The following is a 27100-nucleotide window of genomic DNA, read 5'->3' on the forward strand; positions in this document are numbered from 1 at the left end:
GCACCGGGCGTCCGTTTGATGCGGCCGCAGCGTGCGCGGCACAGGCGCAGGTGTACGCTACGCTGGACGGGACGCTGTGCCGGAGCCGGACTGCCCCCTCCTCCCGTCCCATCCCGTCCCGTCCAGAATCCCGTCCCGTCCCCCTCTCCCGCCCTTCCCGCGGGATTCGCCTCGCGACTTGACAGGACTCGGGGCTCCCCTCCCGTGGCGTGCCGCGCGCCGTGCCGTCCCGCGGCGGAGTCGGAACGGGGAGCGGACGGCCGGCTGCCCCGTCTTGGAGCGGACAGAGGTACCCGCGGCCAAACTACGCTCAAACGCTCCGGGGCAGCCAAGTGGACGAGGTCCTGGACGGTGCCGTCGTGTCGCGTGCGTCGGTCTGTAGCGGGCGTCCTGGAAGCCCGGATCGGCCGCGCCGTGCGAGGGGTGCGAGGCGCGAGTGACATGTAACCGAGTCTCCCGAGACGCGAGAGGAAGACGAGTTGTCCTTGTCTAGCACCCAGGCTCGGCCCACTGGCAGTGCCACTGCTCTGACGATGCAGCCGAGACGGCGCGCCCCCGGCACCATGAGGGTGAGTACGAGCGGAACCCGGAAAAATGGAATGCCATTTTCAATTTGGCCGGCGCGGCTCGTTTGGCGTGACGTTGGCGCCGACGCCGGGACTTCCCGTCCAGTCCACTCCGCGGTCCCCGGTCCCCGCCCCGCCCGCCAGCAGGCTGATGCCGAGAGCCGTTTTCGTCGCTCTGTCTCTCTCCCTCTCACGGGGCGTTCCGGATAGGTGCGGGGGAGACAGAGCGACGACAACGACTCTCGGAATCAGTCTGCAGGCCGCCGGGCCGCCACTTGTCCGACACCATTACACGCCGAGCACTTTCCGGAGCATCATCATCGAGAGCGACACTGTGTCATACCCCTTTCCCCTTTACGCGAGTCGTATTCTTTTAAGACCCCATCATGCCGTGCGCTGCGCAGCACCGCGCCACCACTTGCATATGCAGAGTTTTGGCGGCGCCACGCCGGGCGGTGGTGTTTGGGCCGACGTCGCCGCCTGCCTCATCTCGCACCGCCGAAGGGAACTCCCAGCACGCCGCAAAGCACTCCGTCGCTCTGTCTCTCTCCCACCCCTACGGCGCGCCGCTTGAGTGCGAGAGAGACAGAGCGACGACAACGTTCGACAACGACTCTCGGCGCCGCATCACTGCCCTTCGGCATGTCCGTGCGGTGTGGTGGCAGCCCTGCGCAGCCCTGAGCCCTGGACGCTACCGCAGCGTAGCCGGAACGCAGCGCCAGCGCAGCGTGAAGCATCCTTCAATTTGTTAAAAGTACACTTGGCCTAATGGCGCAGGCGATGCTGCTGGCGCTCGCATCCAAACCGGTCCGAACCACGCGTACCAACCAACCTCAAGCTTCGTCTACTCCTAGGCGCTTGCGGTATGGAAGAGAAAGGACAATTTTCCAGATACTACCAGGGGCCTGTAACTCTCGGGGATAAAAATATGGCGGTAAAAGGCGGGAAAACCAGTCGTACCAATTGAAAATTTTTAAAATTATTTAATTGTTAAAGAAGGTATCCATTGGGAATTTACTTCAATAATTTTTGAAAGAGCCAGTTGCTGATATTGAAAGTCGAAGTCGGCTTAATTGCTCCCCCAAGGAGGGTTCCCCACCTCCTGTCCAAAGTGCCAGAGTTTCACACCCATGGATACTAACCGACTGCTCTGCACCGTGTCACGGTCAAGTGTGGCTGCTTGCCCCGATCGCCCGTTTATTTCTGACCAGGTGTGTTCCACCACTGCGCTAATCACGCTGCGGGCCGTAAAACCGGAGAGCACCCGCCGCAAACATGTGACCGCAACGAGCCTGGATCGCAGTTGGTAGTAGTGCGTCCGCTGCTGTGAAGTCGAAGAGCCGGCCGAACGTGGCTCGATCGTCTGGGATGATCTTCGAAGGATGGACCGGTACGGACGCACGCGGCAAACAAAAACGAAAATAGACACACTTGCACTGGAAGGCCTCCGGTATGTTCATGAGCGCATCGTCCTTGAGACAGCAGCGCCGTAAAAAAGACTCGCCCGCGGCCGACTGGCCAACGGGCCGCCGCAGTGGTTAACGCGTTCGGAAGCCCAGCCTCTGTCTGGACAAAGTCAACTCGAGGCGGTTTGTTGTTGTTGTTGTTTCTCGGACGCAGCCTCGACGCCGCAGTTAGCGGGTGCCGTTGCGCGCCGCTCTGACAGAGACAACAGTGTTGTTGTTTTTCGAACGCAGCCTCGCAGCGCCTTGACCTTCCGCTGCGGTGCATTGTGGGATTGTGTGCGGGGTGGGCAGCCAGGGCAGTCCACTCCAGCAGCAGACTGATTCCGAGAGGCGTCCTCGTTGCTCTGTCTCTCTCGCTCCCACACGGGACGCCCTACGAGTGCGAGCGAGAGGGGACGACGAAAACGACCCTCGGAACCAGTCTGCTGGGCTGTCTGCGGGTTGCCTACCCGACGGGTGCGACCGTCGCACAGTGGGCCAGAAGACCCGTGGAGGCGGCCAAAACACTAGACCCGTTTTGAGCTCCAGAGTCACCAAATGGGACTAGAACCGAACGTGTGACCCCACCAATGGATTGCTCTCCGAACGAGGAATCCATTGGTGGGGGTCACACGTTCGGTTCGAGTCCTGTTCGGTGACTCTGGAGCTCAAAACGCGTCTAGATATTTGGCCGCTTGCGCCGGCGCCGGTCTTCTGGACCACTGTGCGTCGGTCCCATGAGTGCGAGTGAGAGAGCCTTCCCGCGGAATCAGTCGGTGAGGCCGCGTCTGAAGAGGCGCCAGTGGATTTCTGGTCAAGTGTAGGTGCGGCGGCGTAGTGATTCCGCACACGGCTTTCGTCTCTCCGTCTCTCTCGCACTCAAGGGACGTTCAGTACAGGAGCGAGAGAGACGGAGCGACAGGCTGGCCAATCCATGCCAAGGCTGGGCCGGTGCTGGAAAGGCAGCGCCGGGCAGCGCAGTGGGATCATCATCTCTGCCGTCTCTTTCCCTGCCTTCCCTTCCTCTGTGCGTCTCCCTCTCTCGCTCCCACGCCGGAACACAGTGTGCGCGCCGCGGGTACCGAGCCAGTGTGTGTGTGTGTGTGTGTGTGCGTGTGTATCTGGCTTGCAAATGTAAATAACCGTCCTCATCCTCACGTATGACTGATAGGTGTAATAAAATGAGCCCTGACCTTAGACATTTTTCTCATCTCCTGCCCGTCGTAGCGTCGTATTCTTCGACCAGGGCCGGGGGGATCCCCGTGAGAGGAAAATTGCTCGTCAGGAAAAAGGGGGAAAACGGAGGAAAAGAGCCGCAGGACCGGAACGAAGGGCCTTGCGGGCAGACCGATTCCGAGAGTCGTTTTCGTCGCCCTGTCTCTGTCGCACTCGTGGGGCGTGCCGTGTCGGTGCGAGAGAGACAGACGACAAAGCGCCCTTCTGAATCAGGCCTTATCGGCCGAAAGGATCTCGAGGAAAGGCGAGGCGTCTTGACATTTAAAGCACTGCACTGCAAGTCCTGGCGCGCGGCGACGCGGCGACGGAAGGACTGGGAAGGACGCGGCGCGGCCGGCTGCCCCGCGGGCATTGTAAGTCGGTGTTGTTGGCGCCCAGGCCGCGCTCTGCAGTGCTATGGTCGCCGAGCTGTGTCATTTTCTCACCTCGCCGCCTCGCCGCCTCGCCGTGTGTGGCACACTGTGGCCGACCTGATTCCGGACAGCGCCCCGTCTCGCTCGCACCCCCACGGGACGCCCCGTGAGTGCGAGAGAGACAGAGCGACGGAATCGGCCTGCAGCCCCGCCCGGCCGGCCGGCGACATTGCGACTGCCCCGACTGCCATTGGGGGCGGCCGAAGCCGAAAATTATTCATGACTTGAAAACGAACGCCTTATACATCGGTACGCCGCGCCTCGCTTCGCTTGCTTCGCTTCGCGGTCTCGCGGGACGCAAGTGAGACGCAAGCCGAGCCGAACCGGGTTCACGGTTGGGTTGCAGTGCACGTCAGGTGGGAATGAAACCACACGCCCCGCCAGCCAGCCGCGGGCAATCTGACGCGGCCCCGAAAAATAGAAGGCAATTTGCCGCGGCCGGGGTTCGAACCCACGCCCGACGGCCTGGCGGCCTGACATTGACGCCTTTTGTTGTTGCAGGTCGTGCAAGTCACCGCTGCGGTGATGGTCGCCGCGGTGCTGGTGGCCGCGGCCTCGGCCCAGGACCAGGCGACGACGCCCAAGTTGTCGTGGAAGGACCGCGCCAAGCTGGACTACCAGAAGCGCTACGAGAAGTACATCCTGCACAAGAAGGAGGCCGACGAGGAGAACATCATCGTCGGTGACGGCGGTTCCGAGAGCAACGCCATCCCACTGGGCACGCGCATCAACCTGCCCACGGCACCGCCCCCGCCGCCCCCAACGCGGCCACCACCGCCTCCAACGCGGCCGCCGCCACCCCCAACGCGCCCGCCGCCGCCGAGCACCCCTGCATTCCGGCCGCCGCCCCCGACGACGACGACAACCACCACGCCGCCGCCGCCGCCGGTCTTCAGGCCGCCACCACCACCGCCGCCCCCAGTCTTCAGACCGGCGCCGCCACCAACCACCACGACGACGACGGCGAGGCCACCGCCGCCGCCGCCACCGCCCCCGACCCCCGTCTTCAGGCCTCCCCCGCCTCCCCCGCCGCCAAGCACGCAGAGGCCCACGACGGCCAGCCCGAAGCGCGTGGTGGAGGTGACCGAGGAAGTGCCCCTGGTCGGCGTCAGGGGCGGCTTCCCTGCCGCCGCTGCCGCCCCCGCCGCGTCGGTGCCGCTGTCCGCCCCCACGGGGGGCTCCGCGTCCAGCGGCGTCGCGAGCGCCGGCTCGCAGCAGGGCACACTGTCGGGCACCTTCTCGCGGCCGGCGGCGGTGGCGCCCTCGACGAGCGGCGGCAGCTTCGCCAGCAGCAGCGCCACGGCCTTCAGCAGCGGCGGCGTGGCCGGCGGCTCCAGCAGCAGCAACGCGGGCACCTACAACCCCGCGGGCACCGTCTCGGGCACCTTCTCCATCAACGTGGGCGGCGGCGCGAGCGCGTCCGGCAGCACCACGGCCGTCAACAAGTCCCCCGTGGCGCTGCTGGGCAAGGTGGTGCAGGGCATCGTGCGCCCCATCACCTCCATCCTGCCCGCGCCCCTCGGACCCAAGGGCTCCAACCCGGGCCTCGTCGGCGGCCTGGTGAGCGGCATCTTCGAGGAGCTGGACGGCGGCCTCAGAGCCATCTACCCCGGTGAGTAGCACTCAAGGTAGCAGCAGGCTGCACGCCCACAGTGGGCCAGAAGACCGGTGGAGGCGGCCAAAACTCTAGACGCGTTTTGAGTTCCAGAGTCGCTAAACAGGACTCGAACCGAACGTGTGATCCCACCAATGGATTCCTCGTTCCGACAGCAATCCCTTGGTGGGGTCACACGTTCGGTTCGAGTCCCATTTAGCGACTGTGGAGCTCAAAATGCGTCCAGAGTTTTGGCCGCCTCCGCCGGTCTTCTGGCCCACTGTGACGCCCGCCCTCGGCGCTCCTCGGCGCCCTCCCCAGTCCGTCTCGACTTCTTGACCCACACCAGGAAGCCCGACTCTGATGAGGCAAACTGAGACGGAAGGAAAGATTTTCTTTTAGAAAAAAGAATCCTCCGCACACCTGAGGCTCGCTGCTCGCCGCTCGCTGGCGGCGGACTTTGTTTTGATCGTGCGACCTGCTCGGCGTGCGCGGCGTGCGCGGCGTGCGGCCGCTCTTAGCCGTGACTCACCAACGCGCGTCTCCATCACGCACGCCGGCAGGCCGGCACCCTGCGGGCTGCATCCGGAGTCTCACCTCGCTCTGTCTCTCTCGCGCTCACGGGGCGTCCCACAGGGCTGCGAGAGAGACAGAGACCGTCACTTCGGGCTCAGCCCGCAGGCCTCGCCGAGAGGCGTACCCCGGGATGAAGCATGGCGTCGACGGGGTGCGCCGACATTTTTCATGACCGCCTCGGCCTTCGTTTCCGGCTGTTGACACCGACACCCTCGCCACCCTCGCCCCTCTCTCTCTCTCTCTCTCTCTCTCTCTCTCTCTCTCTCTCTCTCTTCTCTCTCTCTCTCTCTCTCACCCCCACGCGACGCCCTCGAGTGCGAGCGGGACAGAGAGGCACTGCTCCAAATCAGCCCGCTGGTTCGTTGTGGGGCGATTTCCATTTTCGAGACAAGTAGATTGAACTCGCGGCGGGTAGCTGCCTGGCTGCCTGGCTGCCTGGCTGCCTGCCTGGCTGCCTGCCGGGCGGGGCGGCAGGCGGATCGCGATGCCTGCCGACGAGGAAATAGACGACCGACGGCTTCGTTCTCGTTTTATTTATTTCATCTTCATCGGCATTTTGATGAGAGGGGCGGCGCCGGCCGGAGTGTAAGGCGTAACCGCGGAAAGTTTTGGCGAAATTTAATTTGTGGCCGGCAGCAGCGGGACCGGTACTCCTGCAGACGGTGCGGCGGCGAGGCGACCGCGTCGCACAGTGGGCCAGAAGACCGGTGCAGGCGGCCGAAACTCCAGACGCGTTTTGAGCTGCAGAGTCGCTCAACAGGACTCAAACCGAACGTGTGACCCCACCAATGGATTCCTCGTTCGAAGAGCAATCCGTTGACGGGGTCACACGTTCGGTTCGAGTCCCATTTAGCGACTCTGGAGCTCAAAACGCGTCTGGAGTTTCGGCCGCCTCCACCGGTCTTCTGGCTGGCCCACTGTGCGTCGTCGCGGGCAGACCAGACGCGCGGGGCGGCGAACACTATCACTTTTGTCTCCATTGACGCGGCCCTTCGCTCGGATAAACGGGCACGGCGGACCGACAGACGGACAGAGAGGGGGAGGGAGACACAGACAGACAGATAGACAGGCAGACGGCGCACATGCAAACATACGAGCAAGAGCTCACGAGAGGCTCTGGCGGCTCGGCGCCCATTGGTGCATGCATGCAAATCCAAACGGCGGAGGGCGCGCAATCGGAGCGACATTGTGATTGGCGAAGGGCTCATCCGCGCGGGAAGGGGGGGGGGGAGGGTTTCGACAGGCCGGGCCCGTTTCGATATTATTCAGGGCCCTCGCTGGCGCCCACACTGGTAGTGCCACCATGGTGCCACGGTGCGGACAATGACGAGTCGGATCGGGAGATCGGGGCCAGAGGTCGGCTGCGGTACTTCCCCGTGATCCCTGTTTCAAGGCCACTCATCCGGAAAAAAATAAATCATAAATTAAATTTAATACAGTTTCAGCAGATGATACAATTACTTCAAAACCTACATAAAACTATGACACATAAAGGTGTCAGCTAGCTTTTACTTTGAGAGTCCAGAAACCAAGTGCGTATCTTAACAATATAATAGGGGCTGGCTGCCGGGGCGGGATGGTGCGTCTGGCTGGTTTCAGTAGTACAAGTACGTATTGCAGGACTAAATTTTATTTGATTTTCGTTCTGTGGCTCCGGGAATTGAACCTTTGACTCCGCACTGGAGTTCGACGCCCCGGCGCCCTCGGCCGCCGCACCGGCGAGCGGGCCGGCGCCGTGTTTTGTCTGGGCCCGTCCTGCCCGTCGGATTCATACTGGCCGGCTTGTTTTAAAGGCCTTCCTCCCGCCGGCGAGTGGGTCCTATACAAATAGCGCTGTTTTGACAGGCTGCGCGTCCTTCTGGTTCGGCACGGCTCCCGGTATGGGCCGCGGTGGGCCGCAGTCGCCCGCAGTTGACTCGCGTGTAATGCGTGTCGCCCGTCGCCTCAGCTCCGCGACACTGCAAAAAAGGAAAAAACAAAAACAGCAACAAGCAGCACAATAAAAAATCTCATTCAACGAACGTTAATGAAAGCAGATGATACTCGTTTGGTTTTCTTATACGGGTAGTACGCGGATCATTCCAAAGATAGTATTTAAATGTGTATGAAACAAAATACACAGACCCAGTGAGCTGCTGAGCGATTCCGTAGAGTCGTTTCGTCGCTCTGTCTCTCTCGCACTCATGGGGACTCCGTAAGGGTGCGAGAGAGACAGAGCGACAAAGCGATCTTCTGAATCACTCGGCTGGCACGTGTTGGTACTAGCCGTGCCAGTGTGGACATGCACGGCATCGGGGCCGAGGTCGGCTGCGGCTTCCCCGTGATCCTGTTAAGGCCACATCGGAAAAAAAGTCATAATTAAATTTAAACAGTTCAGCAGATGACAATACTTCAAACTACATAAAACATGACACTAAGGTGTCAGCTAGCTTTACTTGAGAGTCCAGACAGTGCGTATCTTACAATATATAGGGCTGGCTGCGGGCGGGATGGTGCGTCTGGCTGGTTTCAGTAGTACAAGTACGTATTGCAGGACTAAATTTTACTTGATTTTCGTTCTGTGGCTCCGGGAATTGAACCTTTGACTCCGCACTGGAGTTCGACGCCCCGGCGCCCTCGGCCACCGCACCGGCGAGCGGGCCGGCGCCGTGTTTTGTCTGGGCCCGTCCTGCCCGTCGGATTCATACTGGCCGGCTTGTTTTAAAGGCCTTCCTCCCGCCGGCGAGTGGGTCCTATACAAATAGCGCTGTTTTGACAGGCTGCGCGTCCTTCTGGTTCGGCACGGCTCCCGGTATGGGCCGCGGTGGGCCGCAGTCGCCCGCAGTTGACTCGCGTGTAATGCGTGTCGCCCGTCGCCTCAGCTCCGCGACACTGCAAAAAAGGAAAAAACAAAAACAGCAACAAGCAGCACAATAAAAAACAAACGCACAACTTGTCGGAACAGTGGCGCTCGGAATGCAAAATGAAAACAATCATAGCTTAATTTTTAACTCTTTTTCTGTTTGCGAGTGGCAAAGTAGGATCTGCCAGCGGTGGTGTCCCTCTCGCACCCCTGCGGGGCGCCGTGTGAGTGCGAGAGAGACAGAGCGACGGAATCGGTCTGCCGCGCGCCCCGTGCCCATTGGCTAGAAGGAGTTTGTGGCGCGCGGCAAAACGAAGAAACAGCCTCGATATCGGTTGGAGTGACGTCACAATTTAATTCGCGCCGACCGCGAGGGACCGCGACGCACAGTGGGCCAGAAGACCGGTGGAGGCGGCCAAAACTCTACACGCGTTTTGAGCTCCAGAGTCGTTAAATGGGACTCGAACCAAACGTGTGACCCCACGAATGGATTCCTCGTTCGGAGAGCAATCCACTGGTGGGGTCACACGTTCGGTTCGAGTCCCATTTAGCGACTCTGGAGCTCAAAACGCGTCCAGAGTTTTGGCCGTCTCCGCCGGTCTTCTGGCCCACTGTGCGACGCCCCCCCCCCGCCCCCCCGCGCTCAGACCAGGCTTGGTTTCTCGCAGGGTGAAGGATGCTCTCTGAAATCCTTGAAACGGGTCCGATTTCTTTGTTCCCCGTCGAATTCAGAGCGGGTTTGGTTGGCTGCAAGTTCGACACAGGCTGATATCCCCCCCCCCCCTTGGTCCCCCTCGCCGTGCGACTTTACTCGGAGCAGACGGGTGGGAATCTGGATTTGGCTCGGCGTGTGTAGACAAGCTGGGCGCTGCAGCGCTGTGCCGCCACGCCACTGCAGGCTGCATGCACGGCCTGCACTCTGATTCCGAGAGTCGTTTTCGTCGCTCTGTCTCTCTCGCACTCACGGAGCGTGCCGTCCGGGTGCGAGAGAGACAGAGCGACGGACTCGGTGTGCAGCCAGCATCGCACGGGGCGCGGGTCGCCCGGCCCGGCCTTGTCGACGGGAGTGTGTTCCACACTGTGTTCCATTCCGCCTTGGCTGCCAGCGCGTCGCTCTGTCTCTCTCGCACTCATGGAGCGCGTCCCGCGAGTGCGAGAGAGACAGAGCGACGGACTCGGCGGTCTGCATGCCGCTAATTACGCGCCTCGAGTGGTCAGTGGCGGTCATTACTCCGAAGGGAACGCCCCGCGGAACGCCCGGCCAGCTGTCTCTCTCGCACTCGCGGCGCGTCCCGTATGGGTGCGAGAGAGACAGAGCGACGAAAACGACTCTCGGAATCAGTGTGCCGGAGCCCGCCAGCCAGCCGGGAGGTGCGAAGGGAGCCGAAGCCGAGCGACTACTTTCAACTTGAATGGCGCGTTGTGCCCATGGCAGCCCATGGCGCCACGGTTATGCCGCGAAAAACGAAGGCCGAGGCGATAGAGGCGACCTCTCCGGCCGGAGTCTGCATCACTTTCACTCGCACGGAGAGTGGCGAGCTATTTAGCGGCTCGCTTTCAGTTTCCGACTTTTGTCGATCACTGTTGTGCTGCCAGTCTGCTACACTCTAAATTCCTTGACCACAATTTTGCGCATGCGTGGTGATCGGAAATGTCTTCTGAAGACATTAAGGGTGCACCGACACGGCAGACTCGCGCCAAATCCGGGGTACATAAAGAGTCGGCCCGCATAAAAACAAACAAGACAAAAACAAAACAAATCAGAGCTAAGAAACACAATTTTGCTAGCTTTGCCAAGTCCAGCCGGCGGCTGTCCGACTGCCGAAACGCGTGTCCCTCGTTCCCGGCGAACGCTCAGTAGGAGGCCTTCCCTCTCTCTCTCTCTCTCTCACTCGTGGGGCGCGGCGTGTGGGTGCGAGAGAGACAGAGACAGGCTTGGAATGAGCCTGCAGTGCCGCTCCGGCATAATGCCCGAAATATTGTCCCACCGGATCCCGGCGAGGCCGCCGGTAATATGCATGCGCGGGTCTCTCTCTCTCTCTCTCTCTCTCTCTCTCTCTCTCTCTCTCTCTCTCTCTCTCTCTCTCTCTCTCTCTCTCTCTCCTGCGCTCATGTGGCGGCCCGCGGGGGAGAGAGAGAGAGAGAGCGACTACTGTTCGGAGGCGCAGGCGAGGGCGCGCTGGGCAAGGCTCGGCAAGGCTCCGGGTCATGCCTAGTAATCCCGGTGCAATTTATCGTTTCGACTATTACAGTTACTGGGCTGTGTAAACTTTTAAATGGCTCGGGGGAAGGGGGGGGGGCATCCCGCCGGCCTGTGTGAACGCACAGGTGGGCGCCTCCATAGCGCAGGTGGGGTGCCAGCTACCCTTGTCCTTGAGTGTTTACTTACGCAGACTAATTTATTGAAAAAAAAAAACATTTATTTTTTGTTTAAGTATTTGGATCAAACGATGCAAACTTCGTTGAGAGGTGTCGATAAAAATTGGACGTGGCAAAGTGCGACTCCAGCGCCGCTGCCAGAGAGTGGAGTGACAGTGCCGCCCGAACGGCACGGCCCGGACTGGCTAATGCGGGGATACATTTCCTATCGCGCGAACAATATTTGCACGTTTTCGCGATAAATATCGACATGACAAGTAAATATGCGTGTCGCTATTCCGCCACTTAACGCTCCATGCAAAGAGGAGTGTGTGTTTGTGTGTGTGTGTGTGTGTGTGCGCGTGTGTGTGTGCGTGTGCGTGTGTGTGTGTTGTGCGCGAGCTATACATAGACGCACTTTCACGCACGATGTGGCGCCTCACACGCCCACACACACACACACACACACGTGTCCACACGCAAAGCGTATCGCACACACGCACACTTAAACGCATGCACAAACACGGATGGGAAGGGGATTCGCGTAATCTGCGCGGACACGGTCGTTGGGCTGCAGCGGCGTGCATGCACGGTGCATGCATGTCGCGTGAACGCACCTGACAATGCATCGGGACGTCGAGCGGTCGTCAAGACGACCGAGTGCCGTTGCCATGACGACGCGCCAGAGCGGCGCTAGAGCGGCGCTCCGCCTGAATCTTGATCGGTACGGCGCCACGCGCGTCGTCGCTCTCGTCCCCCGCCTGATGCAGCAGTCGCTCTGTCTCTTTTTAAATTTATGAACTTTTTGTTGCCGTTTTTAGAACTTTTGTTGCAGTTTTCGTCCGAAAAAATTCCATTACTCGTGACCGTATCGGAACTTTGAAAAACCGTCGTGCGTCCTGTTGTGCACCGAGAAAACCTGACAAATTATTTTAGATCTTACAAAGAAAAGCAGGTTGTTTTAACAAAGTATTTTGAGCATACATAAGCTTGCAAAGAAAACACTTCGTAATTTACGAACTAATTTTTTCGTATAACAAAAGTAAATTAGTTTGTACTTTGTATGCTCAAAATATACTTTGTAAGGTTTCAAGCGTGTGTACTTTGGTTTTCAAATCAAGGAACCAAAATTAAGAATAATTGGCGTGGCGAGGGCGGCGGCGCGCGGCCCGGCCATCCAACGATTGTTTTCAAACGGGGTCCAGGATGCCTTCCCAGGCCGCTCCGGCCGCTGGAGTCCTGCCTGGAGTCCTGGAGGGGCTTTTTCAAGTTGAAGGCCACACGCACCGGCCGCGACATTGCGCGGTGCTGGCCGCCTGCCTGGCTGGCTGGCTGCCTGGCTGCATTTCCAGATTGAGTCCGCCGTGCCTTCCTTTGTGCGAACCCGACAAACACGTCCTGCAGTCTGGTCTGGCGAGTCGCCACCGCACAGTGGGCCAGAAGACCGGTGGAGGCGGCCAAAACTCTAGACGCGTTTTGAGCTCCAGAGTCGCTAAACGGGACTCGAACCGAACGTGTGACCCCACCAATGGACTGCTCTTCGAACGAGGAATCCATTGGTGGGGTCACACGTTCGGTTCGAGTCCTGTTTAGCGACTATGGAACTGAAAACGCGTCTAGAGTTTTGGCCGCCTCCACCGGTCTTCTGGCCCACTGTGCACCGCGACCAGCGCACGCCGCCGGGCCGGGCCGGGCCACCCGCCCTGTGTCAACGCCCCGAGCCGAAAAAGGAGGAAAGCAAAGAAAAGGAGAACCGATTTGGAAAAAGAAAGACAGAGCCGCGTGCTGCAACTCGACTTGCGGTAAAGAAGCGATTGGCCGGCGCACTTCCGCGTCGTAAGGTTGTGAGCTGACGAGCTGCACAGCCGCCCCGACGCGCTGTCTCTCTCGCACTCGCGGGGCGTCCCGTTTGGGTGCGAGAGAGACGGAGCGTCGAAATGGTGGCTGCTGTAGGGCGAGGACCGCCGAGACCCTTCAAGGACGCTCGCCGCGTGCGGTCAAGCTCGTGAACCCGAGCCTGAGACAGAACTGGTTTAGGCGAAAATCGATGAGCAAAAGCAAAAACAAAAAGCAGGCATCCACCCCACTGATAATGGCTATCTGCGAGAGAATTGCGATCTCCCACGGCCCCTTACGTGAGCACGGCATTGACATTGGAGGAACCTGCTCCGGTCCAGCAGGCTCGTTCCAACGGCCGCGGTCGCTCCGTCTCTCTCGCACTCGCGGGGCGTGCCTAGCCGTGCCGCAGGCCGCGCGGGTGCGAGAGAGACGGAGCGACGCGGCGGGATCACGTTGTTTGGCACGGAACACTTACTGACGAATGGAGAAGGAAGGAGCGTGGCTGCGATCCGCGGAGCGAGTGAGACGGATGCACGAAGACGAGAACAAGAAGACATCGCAGCCCAAAGCGCAGACGGCTGACGCGCTGCCCAGCGCCGCGCGAGCCGAGCGCGGAGCCGAGCGCCTGCGAGCCTCGGGGTGGGCCGCCCCGCCGAGCTGGCGTGTGCGCGGGTTGCCTACCCGTCGCTTGGCAGGCGCTAGGCGATGAAAGTGTAAGTCTTGCCACTCCCTCCCCGTCTGTCCCCTAACCGCTAGGCTCACCTGCAAGGCCCTGCGCCTTGCCCTGCACCGCCTTCCAGTCACTAACAGAACCATTCCGAAAAACGAATCGTTAGTGACGCCCTCCGTGCAGGCCGATTCCGTGGCGGAGGCCTCCCTCTCGCACTCACGGGGCGTCCCGTGCGGCTGCGAGAGAGACACACCGACGGGGGGGCTCCCGCTCGGAATCGCCCCCTTGACCGCCCTGCACGTCTCGCTGGAGGACGGGGTGCGCCCCGCCCCGCCCCGCCCCGCCACCCTACCACGCCCCGCCACGCTGCCACGCTTGCCGGCCAGCTAGCTGGACTCACCCCGATGCGTTTTGTTGCAGGGAACGCGGCGAGGAGAAGCACGCGCCGCTCCCAGCAGCTCCGGCGCACGCGGTGAAGAAACGAAGTGACGAGACGAGTGACGAAGTGACGTGACAAGGGACAAAGTGACGTGGCAAGTGACGAAATGACGTGACAAGTGACGAAGAAGGAACGATGTGACAACAATAAGGTGTGACGAAGAGACAATTTGACGAAGAGACAATTTGACGAAGAGACGGTGTGACGAAGAGACAATTTGACGAAGAGACGGTGTGACGAAGAGACAATTTGACGAAGAGACGGTGAGACAAAAAGACGGCATGCGACAAAGAGATGACGAGACAAAAACATGTGACGAAGAGATGATGGGACGAAAAGACGACATGTGACAAGGAGACGACTTGACAAAAACATGTGACGAAGAGACGATATGACAGAACGGCTGCATGCGACAAAGAGGTGGTGTGACTAAAAAAATGTGACGAAGAGATGTGACGAAAAGACGGAGAGTGACGTCGGCGTGTAACGAAGGAACAGTCTGTAGCGAAGGAGCGTTGTGTGAGACGAAGATACGGACATCAATAAAGACAAAGTGACGTGCCAATGTGTCGAAAACGGCGGTCGGACGAACTAACGGATGGAGTGACTGATACAGGCGGTGTGACTGGAAGGCAACCGATGAGACGAAGCAACGATACGATGGGCACGGCGAGGCGCGGAAGCGACAAAATGACACGGTGGGTGATATGATGCCGTGACGGAGTGACGAAAGAGCGACGTGACGATGAAACGTTCGCATCGCGACGGAATGACAATCGAGAATACAATAGACAAAAGACAACGGTGGACGAAGAACGTGACAGTGAAACATTTGAAAATGTCGGCTGTCCGTGAAAAGACATGAAAATCGACCGTGAAAATCGGAACAAAAGACGAAAAACCCACACACGCGAAGATATTCTACGACGAGGATGCTTGCACGGAGAGCTTTGCAGCGCAAGGACCTAATCAAAATTATTGGTTGCCATATGCGGAGGTGCTTATTGTTGTTGGACAAGAATAGGACCACGTGATTTCCACGACGCTGTGATGTGATCGATGCTGATGACTGCAATCAGCATCACGCTTTCTGTCGTGCTGTTACGATGTCGAATTCGCTCGGGACAGTGATTTAGTAACCACGGTGAACGCCAATTAAATTCTACTTTGTACCTGATTTTGGCGTTTTTCCTATTCAGCGGTGTTGAGAAACTACTAAAAAGTTTCCGACCAGAAGCACTGACGATTGCTCAATTAATTTTTCGCGCTCGCTCAAGTGAAGAGAAGTCGCAGCGATGCACTTCTGGACTGACTAGGTATGTAGGTTTAAGTGGTGGTGGTAAATGTATTTTTCGTTTTTCTTATCGGGCTTTAAAATGCCTTCTAAGCTGGAGTAAGTTACCACTGGACTTCTGTAATGGCAGGACTTACAAGCGCCATATATTTGATGTCTGAAACCGTTCACGAGATAGTCCAATGTAATGTAGGATTTTTTTTTACCATTTTCTTCTCTGCTTTGCATAATTTTAATGTCGGACCACCTTTGTAGTAGTGGACCACCGACAACGCACAAAAAGTACATTTCGTCTGTGATTTGTTTTCGAGTTTGTTTTCTTTTGCTGCCTTTTGCTTATTATAAGTCCTTTTGATTTTGTTTAGTAGTGTATCGTCAAAGCAGCAGCCGCCTCAATGCAACACAAGGATGCATGCATGAGGCGTACTCCTCGCTCTGAAATAAATTTAGAAAACAAGAGTTCATTCTGTCGTCATTTTCTTTTTTTTTTCTTAACAGTCGCCATTAATTGTTTCTGTTGCACTGTGTTGGCTACACTGTACACGCGGTTCGAAGTCGTTGCCTACCGCATCCACGGCTCGCGTTTATGAAGGCGGCAGTGAACACAATCCGTATTTCCGCTGCTAATTGAACGCGTCCTAGAGGTGGCCGACGCGTGCAAGCGTGGCACCGTAGCACGCAACGCGGGCGGCTCCAGGCTTCGCTGTGAGTCTGAGAGAGACAGAGAGTGTATCATCTTTGCAGCTCACTTTGTTGTGCGTGGCGCTGCCGCGTTTTAACTTTAAGTCTCATTCAAATCCATCCTCAAGACAATGAGTGTGAGAGAGAAAAAATAATTAAGTCTGCTCGAAGGATGACCGGCGCGCGCTTCGCGTCGGGATGCTGCGCTCCGGAAACTCAAAACTGCCGGCATCCCGTCGAGCGTCTCGCTGTGCGAACTGCGAATAGTCTTTCCGAGTTCATAAATAATTGAACACTGCGAATAAGCGCGTTATTCGCAGTGTTCACACGGTCCGGTCTGTCCGGCGCGAACTGCCGGCATCCCGTCGAAGGTGCGTCTCGCTGCAAACTGCGAATAGCCTTTCCGAGTTGATAAATGGTTGATTATTGAACACTGCGAATAAGCGGGTTATCCGCAGTTCGCACGACCCTGCCGGTCCGGCGCGATGCGCGCGCGTCGCCATTACACTACTTCGCCGAGTGCTCGCCGATGCCGCCGCCGTGGCCCCTCAAAGCAGGTCAAGGCATCGCAAACTTTTTCCTCGGGCTTTTAATTTCGCTTTAATCAGTTTGGAGAGAGAGACAGAGAGACGGCGCCGGGCTCGGCCAGGGTGAGTCCTGGCGGGACGCTGCTTTATCTCGGAGCGCGAGAGGACCCGAGAGAACCCGTCAACGCGGTGGCATTTCAAAAACAAAAAACAATAAAATAAAACAACGGCGCTTGAGCGAAAATAGGAGACAAATCAACACTGGAATGAAGTATCTGTTGAGCGGCCATCACGGTGTCATCCGACTGAAAAAAAAAACGTAAAAAAAAGTGTAGGGTTATGATTTACCAGTGAGTGGGACTATGCTTTTAGCCTTCTCACATGCATTGCCTACTTGCAGGCGATGTTCAGGCCATGGGCTCGAGGTGTGAAATATATGTAACCGCAAAGTGGAGAGGTGGACCCCTTGGTGTGCATCGTTTCTCCGGAAATTCTCCAGGGCTGTTCTCCCCGCACCCTCGTGTTGTACGACGAGGATATAGCTTGTCGCCACCAACCTGTCTGACTACCCTGATAAATGTCCCGCCCGGGGCTGGCTGGGGCTGGCTGGGGCTGCAGACTGATTCCGAGAGTCGTTCTCGTCGCTCTGCCTTTCTCACACTCCCGTGGCGCCCCGTATAGGTGCGAGAGAGACAGCGACGAAAGCGACTCTCGGAATCGGTCTGCTGGCTGGCTGGGCCTGGCTGCTCTGGTTGGCTCCGAGAGACCGGGCCTGAGTTTCCCCCTGCTGTGACCATGTTGTCAAAGTTCCGCTGACTGATGCTGCAGAGGGTTGTATGGCCGTGCCGTGCGCGCTACCAGTGTACCGCCGCCCCGTCCGGGCCGGTCCGGCCCCGGCCCTCCACGATCCATCCCGCCACTGCCAAAACTCCAGTGTCGACGCCATCATCTCCGCGATCACCGAAAGTGCCCCCGCGGGGGTCACCGAATTCCAGCCGAGCGGTTCGACGTGCTCTGCCTCTCTCGCGCCCCGCGGGACGCCCCATGAGTGCGACGGAGACAGAGCGACGAAGACTCTTGGAATGAGCGCGCAGGCCATCGGCAGCGCGTCAAGTTCCTGGGCAGGCCTCACAATGGGCCAGAAGACCGGCGCAGGCAGCCAAAATTCTAGATGCGTTTTGAGCTCGAGAGTCGCTAAATGTGACTCGAACTGAACGTGTGACCCCACCAATGGATTCCTCGTTCGGAGAGCAATCCATTGGTGGGGTCACACGTTCGGTTCGAGTCCCATTTAGCGACTCTGGAGCTCGAAACACGACTAGAGTTTTGGCCGCCTGCGCCAGTCTGCGCGCCTTCCCCGGACTTGCGGGACTCGATGTTTACCGCCTGGGCCCCGGGCCTGTCCTAGCCCGTCCTAGACCATCCTAGACCCGTCCTAGGCCGTCCTAGACCCGTCCCGGACGACAGTTCGGCCGGATTGGGATGCCCGGCTATCAACCGCGCTCTCCAGCCGGCGCTCCAGCCAAGGTCACCTCCAGGACAATTAAGTGGGGCCGCGCGTGTCCGACGCCACCTAGCTCCACCTCGCTAGCGCAGCGCCACCTGGCGGACAACGCCCGAGGTGCACACCGGAGCGGTCAGTTCCGGGCGGTCGCTCTGTCTCCCTCGCACCGCTGCGGGACGCACAGTGGGCCAGAAGACAGCACACTGTTATTGTTCTGAACCAGCCGCGCATTTAGAGTGCATGTTCCTCTCCTGGCCGCTCTGTCGGTGGAAACGAAGAAACAGGTTGTCGTTGGCGGGTTGAGCGATTCACTACTCATGTAAGCTTATGTGTGCGGCTCGTCATACAGTGTGCTCGCTCGGCCACGTCACCAGCGAATTTGCTGCATCGACACTCCACTGGCAGCGGGACTGCCCATGGGCAATGCTGGGCAAAGCCTGGGCATGCCCAGCCAATCCAGTCACGTGTCTTTCCAGGAAGGAAGCTGCAATTTCCGCTCTTCGACGCCGAGGACCACGGCGATGACGATCGAGGCGCTCTCGTCGCTCTTTCTCTGTCGGAGCCTCGCAGTGTGCCGTGAGGGTGCGAGAGAGACAGAGCGACGGAGCACGCGGCCGACACGACCCACCTGCCACACGAGCCAGTTTGACCGATTTGACCGATTTCTGCACAGCCTGTTGACTTTCTACTTGGGTCTCTAATCTATAGCCTCACGTCCGACGGCGTGTTTCCCTGGTTTCCCACACTGCAAAACGGCAGCGGCAGCAACAGCAACAACAACAACAACAACAACAAACGAATTCGTCTCCCCGCGCGTCGCCAGTTTGAGACGGGTTTGGATCGCCTTGCGGCTGTAAATTGGCACGATCGGAGAAACTGGAAAACACGCGTCAGAGTGGACGGACAAAGCGACGCCCCCTGCAGTCCGTTTCCGCAGGGATTTTCGTCGAGAGAGAGAGAGAGAGAGAGAGAGAGACAGAGACTGAGAGAAACGCGTGTTGTTCCAGGCACGCTGTGGTGCGGCGCGGGCAATGTGGCGCGCTCGGAAGACGACGTGGGCGTGTTCCAGTCGACGGACAGGTGCTGCCGCCAGCACGACAACTGCCCCGACAGCATCGCCGCCGGCGCCTCCAAGCACGGCCTCAGGAACACGGGCACCTTCACCAGGTCCCACTGTGACTGCGACGAGCAGTTCTACAAGTGCCTGCGCGCGGACCGCAAGTCCATCGTGTCCGTCAAGGTGGGCACCACGTACTTCAACTTGCTGCGGCCCCGCTGCTTCCGCGCAGTCAACCCCTGCGCCGGCCCCGGCTCCAGCCCGTCGTGAGTACCGCCGCCGCCGTCGCTCTGTCTCTCTCGCACTCATGGGGGCGCCCCGCACAGGTGCGAGAGAGACAGAGCGACGGGTCGAAGTTTACAACTTCCTCCTTCAACCTCGCGCTCGTCGCCATGTTATAGCGGTAGCGGGAGATTCGTGCTTGGCTGAGCCGTTTGTTGAAAGTCCAACCTTGAACCATGAACCTCCTCTGCATTGCCAAGTAACGGCACTTCGATACCCCGCTTCCAAAGCGACTGCCCATTGCAGACAGCCCCTCGCGCGCGGGGTATCGACGGGCCATTTTAAAGCAATGTCAGTCATCGTGACGCCACTACCGCGCGCGCGAGAGACTCTCTACGAGGTCGGCACAGAGAGGCCCCTCGCGCGCGGGGTATCGACGGGCCATGCTAAAGCAATGTCATTGTGACGGTGATAAAAACTGTGAGAACCGCCACTACCCCGCGCGAGAGAGACTCTCTACGAAGCCGGCATAGAGAGGCCCCTGGCGCGCGGGGTATCGACGACTTACTCGATCGAGTCACGGGAGGCGGATGGGTTGCCTACCCGCCGGGCTCTCGCGACGACGTTGTTCAACAAAAGGCCTTGTCGCTACCCCACCCGCGCGGCTCTCGCGCGTGGAGTAGCGACGGCGCGATTTGTCTCCAAAAATCGGCAACCTGGCCGACGCCCTGCCTTTGCTCCAGCGCGAGGACCTCGAACTGCACGGCGACGTTCCGCTGGTTCAACAACCGGATCTTCTAAGGAGGGCGGCCCGTGGGGCGGCCCGTGGCCCGCGCTCGCCCCGTCGCACCGTGTGACTTCGGAACGTGCCCGGTTGGACGGCGACGCGGCGCGGCCACCGCCACAGCTGCTACGAGTGTTTTCTAGTTTGCGGGCGACTCGCCCCAGTCTAGTTGTTGCTGCGTAGAGGGTGGCGCCGGTCAAACGAGTCATTTTTTCTCCAAGAAAGACACACCAAGGAAGACATAGAGTTAGTTACCAAAAAAGAACAAATCCTAGCTTGTTAAGGCGATATTTATTTTTCTACTAGAGTTATTTAAATTATATATTATTTTTTGAAAAGTTTATCAAAGTATTACGAAGGCTTTAAGAGTATTTAATATTTAAAAGGAAAGAAACTTTAGTTTTGCCAGTTCCTAAATGCTAGCGTAGGACTGTCGGCTGTGAAACATCGGCGTGAATAAAATACCTCCGCAAAACCAAAACACGATCTCTTTTCTCTCCTCCACACTGTAAAAACTAGCCAAAAAATCTTGAAGATTCCCGGAAAACTTTGTGAGAAAAAAATTGCCTCCTTCTGTACCTGCATTGCACTATGAGATTCCGGTAGGTATCGTACGTATTTTTTTTAACGAAGCCTTTGGAGGTTTCTTTGGAACGCACTTTCCGGCTTTCAAATTACTTTTTTTAAACAGTGCAACGCCTGTCCGCAACTTGCTCCGACACGACACACGGGCACGCAACGGAAACAAGCGACAATCAAAAAAATTGCTCTCGATTGTCATTTCCCCCGATAAAAAGCCGTAAAAAGCGCATCCACTCTCTGTCCTCGTTCTGCCGATTATTCTGCCCCGCGCCAGCGAGCGCCAGCGACTCCGAGTGAAAGTTTGAAAGTTTGGGGCCGCTGGATTTGTCAAAATCTCCTCCGCCCCGCTCTCTGCCGCCGCTCCCCTCGCGCCGAGCAGATCTGCTTCGTAAACAGGCACCGCTCTCCATCCAGCGGCTCCAACTCGCCCCGTCGGTGGCAAGAGAAAGAAAAATAAATAAATTCAAAAACAAAAATTTTAAAACAAAAAAAGGCGTTAAGTTTGCTGTAAATTTTCCTTTTCGAAAGTACATAGGAATTTCTGTTTGAAACCGACGAAATTTCCCAACAACAAGAACAAAAACAAGGACATGGAAGACCAGCAACAACAACAACAACAGCAGCCCTTCACGTCTCCTCATCGGGGCGTCGCCGTGGCGTCGCCATCCGGGGGCACCAAAGTTATTACTCAATAAGGCCTGACCGCGCAGGCGATCGGTTTGCGGCCCGCTGTGCGCACGTGTGTGTGTGTGTGTGTGTGTGTGTGTGTGAGAGAGAGAGAGAGAGAGAGAGAGAGAGAGAGAGAGAGAGAGAGAGAGAGAGAGAGGGAATGTGCGTGAACCGTTCCCCCGCACGGCTCCCTTAACACCCCGTGCGCCGTTCCCTTACGTGCCCCCCGTGGCGCCCCTTTTTCCGCTCGGACCCCCCGCCTCCTTTGATTGTCCCCCCTCCCCTTCCTCTTTTCAACTCTCGGTCGTGTACTGCGGGTGATTTTGGGTTTTCATCAAACCGGCGCGCGCCATTTTTGGGGGCCGCGTAATGACACCCTGCTGGCTGTTTCCGGAGAGAGTCGTTTTCGTCGCTCTGTCTCTCTCGCACTCGCGGGGCGTCCCGTGGGGTGCGAGAGAGACAGAGCGACGAAAACGACCCTTCGGCATCGCTCTGCTGGTCACGCAGAGTGTCAATATGAGGCACGGCTTCATATCGCGCCCCTGGTACCCCCCCTCCCCCCCTCGCGACAGGCGTCGCCGTCGTCGAGGCCCGGCTGCGCCTAGCTGCGCCGGCAGGCTAGGCAGCCCATCGTGCTCCCGGACGGCCTAAGGAGTGTTTCGTCGCTCTGTCTCTCTCGCACTCATGGGCCGTCCCGTCGGGGTGCGAGAGAGACAGAACGACGAAACGGTCGTTGAGAATCAGGCGGCAGGGCGGCGTGGCTCCGGACGGCCCGCACAGTGGGCCAGAAGACCGGTGGAGGCGGCCAAACCTCTAGACGCGTTTTGAGCTCCAGAGTCGCTAAATGGGACTCGAACCGAACGTGTGACCCCACCAATGGATCGCTCTTCGTACAAGGATTCCATTGGTGGGGTCATACGTTCGGTTCGAGTCCCATTTAGCGACTCTGGAGCTCAAAACGCGTCCAGAGTTTTGGCCGCCTCCACCGGTCTTCTGGCCCACTGTGGCCCGGCCCAGCCGGCGCGGCGCCCCCAGTGGACGCCGGGAAGTACTCGTCGAAGGGGAAACTTGATTCCGGCGCGCGGCACTGCCAGGGCACTGCCAGGCAGGGCACTGCCGGGGCAGTGCGGCATCGGGTGCGGCGCGTTGGATCTTCCATTTCGTTCGAGATCTCGTTCGATCCGCGCGTCGAGCCGGTCTTCGGCTGAACGGCGAGGCGAGTCAACGGGGTCAAATGGGTTTGGGGACTGCCGGAAACTGCCGGAACTTTCCATCACGTCGTGGAGGGCCTCTTCGTGGCCGCTAACGCCTGGCCCGCGCCGCCTCGCGCCGCCCGCCCCGCCCCGCCCCGCCCCGCCCCGCCCCGCCCCGCCCCGCCCCGCCCCGCCCCGCCCCGCCGGTCCGCGTCATCATCCGATGCAGCGGGGAAACGCCCCCCTGGGGGTCACGGCCGCCGACGGCCGCGATCCGAGCGCTCTCTCACACCGCAGTAAAGCTGGCCGTGCCCGCCGAGTGCCTGCCGCCCGAATCCGAAGGCATGTCTCTGTCTCCCTCGCACCCCCAGTGGGCGCACCGTGAGTGCGAGAGAGACGGCGCGACGGAACGACCCTTCGGGATGAGACGGCCCACGGCCCGCGCACTCCTCCACGGTGCCGGGGCGTCCTCGGCATCGCTCCCCGAGGAGTCTGCCAGGACGGCGGCGGCCTTGCACAGTGGGCCAGAAGACCGGCGGAGGCGGCCAAAACTCTAGACGCGTTTTGAGCTCCAGAGTCGCTAAATGGGACTCAAACCGAACGTGTGACCCCACCAATGGATTGCTCTACGAACGAGGAATCCATAGATGGGGTCACACGATCGGTTCGGGTCCTGCTTAGCGACTCTGGAGCTCGAAACGCGTCTAGAGTTCTGGCCGCCTCCACTGGTCTTCTGGCCCACCGTGCCTTGCCCGCCTTGCCGGCCTTGCCGGCCTAGCGAACGGTACAGGGCGCCTCACGCCCTTGTGGCGGTGGAGTGGCGCGCGCCCTAGTCGTCGCGCCGAGCGATTCGGGGGTGCGGTTCGTCGCTCTGTCTCTCTCGCACCCTTCCGGACAGCCCCGTGAGTGCGACAGAGACAGAGAGGCGAAGCGGCCGAAAGTCGGGCGACATGAAGAGCTCCTCAAACAGGGTGTCCTAGTTGGCCTGGCCCGGGCCGAACCGGCCGGGGTGCGAACAAGTCCCTAAATCACTAAAACCAACATTTACCTGCTGTGCCTAGACGTACGTGCGGGGGCGGCGGCGGAGTCTCGCTGTGTGTGTGTGTGTGTGTGTGTGTGTGTGTGTGTGTGTGTGTGTGTGAAGAGAACTCTGTATGTGTGTAGGGGAGTGTGTGTGTGTGACACAGACAGGACCTGGCCCGCGGTGACTGCCGAATATTAGTCGAGCCGACTACCGGGGCAAACTTGGCGGCGGTCGGTGTGCACACAGCGCGGTGCGCGGCAGCAGACTGATTCCGAGAGTCGTTTTCGCCGCTCTGTCTCTCTCGCACTCAGGGGGCGTCCCTTAGAGGTGCGAGAGAGACAGAGCGACGAAAACGACTCTCGGAATCAGTGTGCCGGCAAAAGCGGGCTGGGCGGGCGAGGCGGGGGCGGGCGGGCCGCGGAAAGTCATGACCTTTGCAAAAGCGGCCCCCTCGCGGGATAGGCAGCCGCTTTGTGGTCCTGGGAGGCAGGAAGTGGAAAGGGGAGGGGGAAGAGGGGGGGGGGGAACGCAACGCGTCGACACGTTTGGATTGACGTCGAAAAAAGGCGTCGTGGCGGTAATCTCGTTCTGGAGCGCGACGATTCAAACTGATCTCGCTCCAATCACAGTTTAATCTGTCCGCCGCCCCCTCCCCTCCCCCCACCCCTTCCCAGCCACACTTCCGCGCCGCGTTTTCGCCGCCCGGCCGCATCAAAATGGCCGTGGCCCCCAAACGGCGCTGTTCTTTCCGTCTGTCTATCCATCTGTCTGCCTGTCTGTCTGTCTGTCTGTCTGTCCGTCCGTCCGTCCGCCAGGGCCTGCAAATGCACACGATTAACATGACAAAGGGAGACTGGCACTGGCGGCCCGGCGGGTCGCGCGACGCGAGGCCGGATTGTGGTGCCAGACCTGCGACCCTGCAACCCTGCAAGTGGCGAAGCGGCCTGCCCTCTGCGCTCTGGGCACTGCGCAAGGTGCATAAAACAGTCGCCGTGTTTGATTGTTTTTGTTCTTTTTTCAGAAAAAAGTTTATTTTTTTGGTCGTGATATTTTTTTTTTTTTTTTTTTTTTGCAAAAATCATAAGTAGGCCCGCGAGAAAGCGGGGTAGATTGGCACCCCAACGACCGCGACCCGCGTGGCGGCGTGCCGCCCAGCTTTTCGGAAGACCGCTTTGTCGCTCCGTCTCTCTCCCACCCTCGCGGAGAGCCCCGTGAGTGCGACAGAGACAGAGCGGCGAAACGGACACTTCTGAATCGCTCGGCCTGGCGGCGTGGCCGGCGCGGCCATGCCGGGTCGGAATTAAATGTGTTCCTAACGAAGGCGCCGAGCTCGCGGCCCGACCGGGTACATATTCATGAAGGTGTCTGTGGCGCTGGCGGGGCGGCCGGGCCGGGCCGCTTCTAACGAAGTCAATGAAAAGAAAAGCACGGAGAAATGGCGGGCAAGCGCTCCGCCCCGCCCCGCCCCGCCCCGCCGCTCGAAAGGGGCCAAAGAGGCCGCTTCTTCATCACCTCCCGGTTTGTTAGCAAGGGGTGTCGGAGCAGCGCCGGCGCGCCGGTGGTGTCAATGGTCTGGCAGAGAGAGAGAGAGAGAGAGAGAGAGAGAGAGAGAGAGAGAGAGAGAGAGAGAGAGAGAGGGGGGGGGGCAGAGACAGAAAGGGGCGGCTGAAATCTCATTTCACGCTGGATGGCTGTCAAAATGTGGCCGCTAAGTAGGGTAGTGTGGCGACGCAGCGCGACGCTCGCGTTAGTTTGAGTCTCGGAACGGCGTCCATTCGGCGACCCAGTCGGCACTCCACTGGAGGGCTGCAAGGCGGTGGAACGAAGCGCACCACCGCCGCCTCGTTTAGCGAACAACTGTTCGGTGTTGTTATTCCCCCGCAGTTTGGAGGCCATTTGCGTGCGATGGCCCGGGCCGCACGCAGCCTAGCTGCTCGGAGTCTCGAAGCTCGAGTCTCGAAGCTCGAGTCTCGAAGCTCGAGGCTCGAATCTCGAAGCTTGACTCTCGAAGCTCGAAGCCAGGGCGGTGGCGCGGTGCGCGCGTTAATCCCCGCGGGATACCACAATGGAGTCAAATCCCCACGGAATCCCTCGGGAACCGTGCCGCCCGTGCCGAGCGCCGCGCCGACTCGATTCGATAGATCGATATTATTCCGGAAATTTAAATAAAAACATGCCGCCGCGCGCGGAGAGAAGAAAAATCCAGAATGTTTGTTTGCACTCCTCAACTTTTTGGGTCATTTTTAGCATCGTCTCTGCGAGAGGTCTCGATTTGCTCATTTACACTGAGCGCGCCCACGCGAAGCGCGCCACTGGTCTTCTGGCCCACTGTGCGGCTCATCATGTCACGTGGGAAGCACACCGAAGATACGCTCCTCTCTATGGCCGCCCGGTGACCGGCCAGTGAAGCATCCGGAGGGAATATTCACCGCAGTCGTTCGTTCGCCCACATGCTGTTGGCTGCCTCCGATCGCGTCGCTCTGTCTCTGTCGCACTCGCGGAGCGCTCCGTAGGGGTGCGAGAGAGACGGAGCGACGAGACGATTCTCCGGCTGGTGCCGCCCCCGCTGTGCCGCGGTGTGACTCTGTCCCACTCGCACCCGTCCGCACCGCCCCGCGAGTGCGAGAGAGACAGCGCGACGCGTGTTCGGGGCGGCGGGCTGCGCGGCCGGGCCTCTGATTTGCAATTGGGTGTCGAATAGATGGCCGCAGATTACGCGGGTAAGCAGGCGACAGGGGCCCATGCATCAACGGCAGGCAGCACCGCCAGCACACTGCCACGGCGGACGTCCCCCCCCTCCCCCCCCCCCCCACTCACCCTCTCTTTCTCGCTGCCTGCAAATTGGGCCGTTCAGCGCAGCGATTCCGAACCCCCGTCGCTCTGTCTCTCTCGCACTGACGGGACGCGTCGCAGAGGTGCGAGAGAGACAGAGCGATGCGTGTGGAATCCGCGCAGGCCGATTCAAAACCGCGTTTTCGTCGCTCTGTCTCTCTCGCACGCCTGCGGCTCGCCCCGTGAGTGCGAGAGAGACGGAGCGCCATTACGCCCACCTGCTAATGGCGACAAACTGCCGTCCTCTTGTCGATGATCCCAAAGGGCGGCCAGCCAATTTTCCTTACTAATTCAGTGTGCCGAGGATTGGACCATCCTTTGCCGCCGGAACCCAATGTTGTTGTTGGTCGCGTGGCGGCGAGGGAGGGAAAACAAAAACAAACAACAAACAAAAGAACACAACAGAAGCTGAAACGCCGTTTATTCTGTGGATTCAACAAGCTGTAACTTGTGTAGTCATTTTATTAATGGGGATTCCACTCTTCGTGTGTGTGTGTGTGTGTGTGTGTGTGGCAGAAATAGGGTGCAAGATTTGTGCAAGAGAACGTGGACCCTTTCATCCGTGCAACGCGGACCAGTTCGTTATAGCGCTTCGAAATGATGATGTTGAATTAATTTGACGACGTTTCCGAACACCTGTACCATTTCGTAATGGTGGTGTCTCTATGAAACAATTAGATACTAAGTTGGTTGTGTATACAACAGCAGAGGGCGGAGGACCTTGAACCTTGAACGAAGACTGAGTCTTGAAGT

General features: G+C 59.1%; 1 protein-coding gene across 1 annotated transcript; it reads left to right on the forward strand.

The window, feature by feature from the left end:
- The first annotated feature begins 563 nt into the window (after positions 1-563).
- LOC117639668 lies at positions 564-20528 on the forward strand. Its single transcript, XM_034375542.1, has 6 exons — positions 564-569; positions 4162-4394; positions 4998-5272; positions 18647-18907; positions 18992-19307; positions 20007-20528. Exons 1-6 carry the CDS (start codon positions 564-566, stop codon positions 20062-20064), a joined length of 1149 nt encoding a protein of 382 aa, XP_034231433.1. The 3' UTR covers positions 20065-20528.
- Positions 20529-27100: the final 6572 nt, after the last annotated feature.

The sequence above is a fragment of the Thrips palmi genome, unplaced genomic scaffold, assembly GCF_012932325.1.
Source record: "Thrips palmi isolate BJ-2018 unplaced genomic scaffold, TpBJ-2018v1 HiC_scaffold_11, whole genome shotgun sequence".
In the NCBI taxonomy this organism is placed as follows: Eukaryota; Metazoa; Arthropoda; class Insecta; order Thysanoptera; family Thripidae; genus Thrips; species Thrips palmi.